The 7,376-nt window shown below is 22.3% G+C and overlaps 2 protein-coding genes across 2 annotated transcripts, besides 12 other annotated features; one reads left to right on the forward strand and one right to left on the reverse strand.

The window, feature by feature from the left end:
- Positions 1-511: 511 nt before the first annotated feature.
- EDI_211350 (uncharacterized protein) lies at positions 512-931 on the reverse strand (the record flags this gene model as incomplete). The annotated part of the gene is made up of 3 exons (XM_001738049.1): positions 512-572; positions 617-841; positions 897-931. 3 exons carry the CDS (start codon positions 929-931, stop codon positions 512-514), a joined length of 321 nt encoding a protein of 106 aa, XP_001738101.1.
- A 363-nt stretch (positions 932-1,294) lies between these two features.
- Positions 1,295-1,354: a sequence feature (AT_rich).
- Positions 1,355-1,524: 170 nt separating this feature from the next.
- EDI_211360 (dab2-interacting protein, putative) lies at positions 1,525-2,460 on the forward strand (the record flags this gene model as incomplete). Its single annotated transcript, XM_001738050.1, has 1 exon — positions 1,525-2,460. One exon carries the CDS (start codon positions 1,525-1,527, stop codon positions 2,458-2,460), a length of 936 nt encoding a protein of 311 aa, XP_001738102.1.
- A 14-nt stretch (positions 2,461-2,474) lies between these two features.
- Positions 2,475-2,561: a sequence feature (AT_rich).
- Positions 2,562-2,709: 148 nt separating this feature from the next.
- Positions 2,710-2,893: a microsatellite.
- Positions 2,894-3,002: 109 nt separating this feature from the next.
- Positions 3,003-3,031: a sequence feature (AT_rich).
- A 1,012-nt stretch (positions 3,032-4,043) lies between these two features.
- Positions 4,044-4,241: a sequence feature (AT_rich).
- Positions 4,242-4,262: 21 nt separating this feature from the next.
- Positions 4,263-4,429: a microsatellite.
- Positions 4,430-4,524: 95 nt separating this feature from the next.
- Positions 4,525-4,581: a microsatellite.
- A 168-nt stretch (positions 4,582-4,749) lies between these two features.
- Positions 4,750-5,322: a repeat region.
- Positions 5,312-6,255: a repeat region.
- Positions 6,256-6,332: a sequence feature (AT_rich).
- A 64-nt stretch (positions 6,333-6,396) lies between these two features.
- Positions 6,397-6,478: a microsatellite.
- Positions 6,479-6,887: 409 nt separating this feature from the next.
- Positions 6,888-7,376: a repeat region.

Consider the following 7,376-nt stretch of genomic DNA (forward strand, 5'->3'; position numbering starts at 1 on the left):
TGTTGTAGTATTTCATCTAATACAGCATTTTAAACTAATACACGAAATAAAGAAATAATAGGAAGTTCATGTGATAAATGGTATGATGAGTAATGAAAAGAAACAAATGAAATTAAGACAGAATGACATAAACACAAACAAAATCAACATCAAATGAATAACCATGTATTCACTATAAAATGATATAAACAAAGTATAATTTATTGTTGTATTATGCAACTTAATGTTAATTGTATTATATGACATCGTCTTTTAAATTTACGTATTTTTTCAAACTAAAACCATAATACCATTTTTATTATCACTTAATCAAAAAGCACGTCAAATGACTAACAAATTGTATCATCAATTCTTCATTAAAATTCTATAACATACCTCATTTCATTGAGATTTTATGATAAACTAAGTCATTCACTTTTCACCAGATTAGGTATCTTGTCATTTGGATAAATCTATATAAAACCATCATCATTTAAAAATTCTTTATCAACAAAAACTTGTTCTTTCCTTGTCATTTAATATTCCATCTGGTGACACTCAACCACAAATCAAACAAAGTGTATTTAACACGTCTGAATCAAATGATAGTTGTCTTGTGTTATTATCTTTAATAAACTTCTTTAAATCCACATGTCTATCACCATGAATAGACAAAGGATAATACTTTCGTTTTTTATCATCATGAATGAAAAGATTTTTAACTTCTAAATTGGGATATGAAAGTTTAACATCTGAAATTTCTTTCATATCAAATACAATTTCACGTTCAGTATTTGTATTGAATTTTTTTTTTTCTAAACAGGCACACATTTCTGCTTTATTTATTTTTGTAGTTAAAGTGCTAGATTTCGTAATGACTCGAGGGTTAGTAATATCAAGAACTTCTTAAACCACACAATAATTCTATCACTACAAAACAAAAATTATCCATGTTGGTATAGTATTGGTTTTAACTATTAAATATAGGTATTGTTTATTATCAGTTATTACAAAATAACGTCAACGAAATAAATTAACCACACTTGAGTTTAGTTTAATTCTAACAAATAAACTGACTAATGTCTCGTTGTTTATTTTATTTCATACAACACCAACAAATCACACTATCATTATGACTAAATTAATTCCAATGATTCTTCTAAATAAAATCAAACAAGACATAAATAACACAATGAGATGAGAATGATAAACAGAAATGATGAAATAGAAATTAAACAAGAATGATGTGAAGTGAACTTGTTCTTTTTCTGTAAATTCATGAAATTCCTTTTTCTCTTTTTTCTAAAAATTGAACTTAATATTTTTATTATTTTTTATATTATTCTTTCTATTAATTTATTATTTATGAATTATTCACTTTTTTGATTATTAGATCCTTTTGATGATTCATTTTATGAACATTTCATTTCTTCTCTTATGTCAAGATAGTGTTGTTTATAATAACTTATTAATTGTTGTGATGATTAGTTCTTCAAAATGAAAAGACACTGAATTAAAAGAAACAATGATTGGAATTAGAAGAGAATGAACAGAATGGGAAATGAGATTTTTAAGTTATTTACAATTGAAAGAATAAAAACAGTTGATCAAGAATATCAAATGATTAGAGAAAAGTCCATCGAATCAGAAAAGAAGCTATTCTCAACACTACAAAATATTATCAAACTCAAAAACATACTTCATGAAGCTGCTTTACTTCAAGTTGAGATTTCTTATTCATTATGTGAAATGACTTTAAACAATCTCAAAGCAACACAACTGACTAACTCTATTTTGAATGCATCACAGGATATTCTAATTCAACAAAATCACTTCAATTCATTCATCAAAGACAATATAGAAATCCCTCTCCATTCATTTCTTAATCAATTCAGAATGTTAAGTAGACGAGATTGTGAGTTAGAAGAAAGAAGAAAGAAAATGGATAAAATGAAACAACACCTAGTAAAGAAAAAGAGAAAGAAGTTAGCATGTTCTTATTTAATTTCCATCACCAAAAAATATCAAGAAAGTAAAGAAGAATATTTAGAAATGAGAAACGAATTAAAGAATGATAGAAACATGCTTCTTAAAACATTTCCAGAGATAGCAGAGAGTATTGGTAAAGGATTTATTAGAGAAGGATGGGGATGTCTTCTGATGAATAGTAGAATTTGGGAGAGAGTAAGTCAAGGTCTTTGGAAAGATGAAGAAAAGAGTATTTTAGAAGTGAGTGATGTCATCACCAATTCAATCAAAACACACTCTATTCAAAACAACATCACCAGAAAACCAACAAATGTATTTCATGGAAGGGTTGTTTATAGTTATAATCCACAAAATGAAAGTGAATTGAAATTAGAAGAAGGAGAATGGATCACAGTAATTTCTACAGAAGGAGAATGGTGGGAAGGAGAAAGTAAAGGGAAAATAGGAATATTTCCATCTCATTATGTTGAACGAGATGTTAAAATCAACTAAGAAAGTATTTGTGCATTAATTTATTAAAAAACAAATGATGAATATTATATAATGAAATTGAATGTTTTTAATATGAATATGATAAATAAATATGAATAAATGAGTATACATGTTATTCATAAGAAAATAGTAATACAGAGAATGATAAATTCTATAACTAAAATAATAAAACAACAGAAAGATAAGATGTGAGTCAATTAATGATGATAATAAACATCAGAAACATATAAATAATAAGGATATGTTTATAACAAAGAGAGAAATAATGAATAACAAGAATATGAATAAACGAAGAGAATATTAAATGAGTATTTTGAAAATAAGAAGAATAAGAAAATAACAAAGAAAAGAATAAATATGATTTTAAATCAAACTAAAGATAAAAGATAAATTAAATAAAATGAAAATAAATAACATAACAATGAGAATAAAACATACTTATATTATAATAACACAAATAGTTTTGAAGAAATAGAAATGATATTGTTTTCATATTTTTTAAGAGAAGAAATCATATTATTTCATTAACAATCATTGATTAGAATATAATTAATTATATTTTTCAATAATACAATATTCTAGTAATGTAGTATTCAATAACATATTTACATTCATAGATAATTTAATTTTGTAATTTCATTGATTATTATTATAAATCATTCAATAATTAACAAGATATTCATCATTCTATAAAACTTATTTGTTTATCTCCTATTAACAACTAAAATTATCTTATTATCTCAATTATATGTTTATTTAATAACAATAAAACTAGATTTAACTCATTGGTTATTAATAATCAATTATATTCTACAAATTATCACTAATAATAGTATTTGATGTAAAGAAAGGTATTCTTTTCAATGTAATTGAATTTTGATTTTCTACACATGGAAAATACTTAGAAACATCACAATACGAATTAGGTTCCTTCATACAAATGACATTAATATCTTTAGAGAATGAACAATTTAATTGGTCATCAACAGAAAAAGCAGAAGGACAATCAAAAATGATAGTTGAATCTAATGGGATGTAAACAGATGTAGTGAGTATCCGATAATCAAATGTATTTATTTCATCACTTTCTAATGAACAAGAAAAGATGTAATGGTGTTGATCTGTTATTCCAATTCCCATATATGATGGTGCTTTTGATATATAACAACCAAAACAATTATCATTATCATCTTCTGCAACAAAATAAACATCTTGTTCTCTTTGGATATAATTAAATATTGTTTTAGATGTTAATAAACTATTATTTGAATCATACAAAGTGAATACTTCTTTATTAGAGAGAATATTAACAATTCTCTCTGCTCTATCTTTTTCATCAGTGTAATGTAGATATTGTGGTTGGTTAAACGAAATAACTTTCATTGTGTTAATAGTGTTCAATAAATTACTGATGTTTAAATATTCATTTCTTTCAAAAATGATGTTTAATAATAAACAAGAAACAAAATAATCAAAATATAAGAATAAAATATTGAACAATAAGAATTTAGTGATTGTTGAAAATTATTAATGTCAATTGATATTATGAGTATACAATTTTATTTTAACATCATTTTAGAAAGTAATAATGATATATAATTAACATAATAAAAGTAATATTTATTCATTAATAGTATTTAATGTTAAATAACAATAGTTAGATATTTTCAATTATCAATTTATTATTACATCACATTCATTGAAATTTAATGAAATTCTAATAAACAAATAATAAAATATTATGAATAAGATGATATTTAAATTATGTATTTTCTATAAATGTTTTAGTAAAAAGTTATGAAAAAATGAATAAAGAAAAATGAAGAGAAAGAATGATATAAAAGAATAAAGTGAAAATATGAAGTAGAAGAAGATGAAAAGAATAAAAGTTGAGAATATAAAAAGAAAGAAGATAAAAAGGAATAATTCAAAATGAGATAATAAATGATGAAAATAATGATGAAATAAAGGATGTATTTTTATTACATAAATTAGAAATATGTAATAAAAAGCGTCTAATCTATGATGCAAAATAATTAACAATATTTTATTGATTCAAAATATTTTATTCATTTTTATTTTTATAATTTTTATTTATCTATATAATTTATTCTCTTATTTTGGTTCTTTAAAAGATAATGTAATATCAAATATGAAAGATATTATGAGATATTGTGGTGATCATTCTGGAGAATACAGATATCTAAAAGAACCAGAAGAATTAGGCTCTACCAAGGGTGAAGGATGTGAAGAAATTCTCATCTAAATAAATGTTAAAAATATTAAACTTTAATTTATTATATTTATTTTATATGATATTTTAATATTATTAATGTATTCTTTATCATTATTTATTTTCTTATTTATTATTTTTATTATATTTTCTATTTGTTGATTTATTAATTTCTTATTTAATAAATTAATTGCAAAACAATACAAAATATCAATTAAATTTATATTTGTTTGATTTGTTGTGTTTTCTTTTCTTCTTGACTGATTATCATTTCTTGTTTTTTGATATTCAGTGTTTTGCTCTCCTCCTCTTCTATTTCTAATATTGTCTTTTTCATAGTTGTAGTTTTGTTCATTTGTATTATCCATGATGATGTTGTCATTATTTGTTGTGTATTTATCATTAATGTCATTGTTTTCTTCTTCTTTATTTCTGAGATAAAAAAAATAAACAATAATTTATTGATAATTTGATATTAATTGATTTTGTTTTTCATTTTCTATTTGTGTATGATCTAATTCTTCTTTTGTTTTTTCTGCAATCTCATAGTTTTGAATCGCACTTTTTTGATATACAATGATTTGTTTTTCTTTATCTTTTATGTTCTTTTCAATATATCATCATTCTTCATTTTATTCTTATTCAGCTTCTCATAACTTAATTGGAGAATGATAATTTCATCTTTACTTTATATTTCTGTGTTATTTCTACATTATGTTTCATTTATTTTTCATTGTAATGTATTATTTTATTATTTTAATTTAGAGTTTTCTTATTTCATTAAATGTGGTTTGAATATTGTTTATTTGTGTTTGAATCTTTTCTATTTCTTCTTTAAACTCTTTTCTAAATGTATCTCGTGCTTTTTGAATCCTTTCATTTGAAATGGTTCGTTCTTCTTTCTTTTTTGTTTGAAATTATTTAATAGTTTCTTCTATTTCTTTGATTTTATTTTGAAGTGTGTTAATTTCTTCTTTGTTATATTCTTCTTCTTTATCTTATGTTTTTTATTTATTTTCTTTTTCATTTATTATTATTGTAGTTTTATTTCATTTCTTTGTTTTTTGTTTTTGATTCATTTTTCATTTGTTTTAATATCTTCTTCATTTATTTTGTTTTATATTTGTTTTCTTCTTTGTTTTTCTTTATTATTTTATTCTTGTTGAATATACTTCTTGGAGAATATTATACCATTTCTTTTCTTTATCTTCATTCTTTTTAAGTAATTCTGATTATTCTCATTTCTCATTTTCACTTTTATTCTTTTATTTTTCATTTTAATTTCATTTGTTGTTAATAATTTAGATTTCTTGTTTGTATAATGTTTATTATCATTATATTTACTTTCTTTCTTATTTGTTTTTATTTGTATTCTTCTTTTTCTATTCACTTTCTCTTGTTATTTCTTTTATCATTATTATTATGCTTTTTATTATTATTTCATTCTTTCTTTTCTTTGAACTTGAATATGTCTTGTTTGATTTTCTTTACAAGATTCTATAACATTACTCAATAATATGGTAACAAAATATAATGTATATTCTGAATTGATAAAAGGATCTTAATATAAATAAAATAAATAATAAAATAATAAATAATCTATTTTAATTTAATCTATTTATAATAATTGATAAAAATAGATGATCTATTAATAATTAGCGTTGAACTAATAATTAGAACTTGAAAATAAATGAATGATGTTTAAAAGAAAATAAAAAGAAAAAGAAACAAACAAAATAACAAAGAAGAATAAAAGAAGAATGAACATAAACAAAGAAGAAAGAAGTGCTATGTTTATGAATTACAAGAAGTAAGCAATGTTGTTAAAAATCAGATTGATGAAATCATAAAAAGTGTAGAAAAATATAATGAGAATTGGGAAAATAGAAATGGAGAAGAGATAACTGACAATAAAGATGAAAGTCCAGAAGATAGAATTAAAAGAGTAAAGGAATTTATGATAGAAAAGAAGAAATAGTTAGAAGAAATGAGATAGTTAAAAATAAAATAAAAGAAGGAATGATGATGTTAAACAACTTAAAGAACTTCTATCAAAGAATTAATGAAACTAGATATGATGATAAAGAGACATATCAGAACAAGTTGATACCATCATTACAAAAGTGATTGAAACTGAAGAAATAAGAGTTAGTAAATTAATTGAAGGAAATAAAGAAGGGAGAATGACCTATGAAAAAAAATTAGAAAATATTAGAATAGATTAGGAAAGTAAAAGAGCTGAAAAGAAATATCCACCGAAATATCAATTGAACAACTAGAAGAATTGACTAATAGAAAAATATGAAATATAATATTTGATTCTGATATTGATGATTGGAATAAGAATACATCAATATTTAATAAAAGAATAATAAATAAAGAACATATAATAATTATTATTGATGATACAGATGGAAATAAATTTGGAGGATGTGTTAATGTGAAAATTGATAAAATTAATAATTATATAAATGATCCAAAATCATTTTTATTTTCATTAAAATTAAAAGGAAGAATAGAAGAAATGATAAAATTTGATATTAAAGATCCAGAACATGCATTTTATTTATACAATCAATTAGATGGGTGTTTGTTTTCATTTGGGTATGGTGATATTTGTGTTTACAAAGAAAGTGATAAAACACAGTCGTCTTGTCAAGAACGTTCATTTTCATATAAGGAA

This window comes from Entamoeba dispar, genomic scaffold, assembly GCF_000209125.1.
Source record: "Entamoeba dispar SAW760 scf_1105229461075 genomic scaffold, whole genome shotgun sequence".
In the NCBI taxonomy this organism is placed as follows: Eukaryota; Evosea; order Mastigamoebida; family Endamoebidae; genus Entamoeba; species Entamoeba dispar.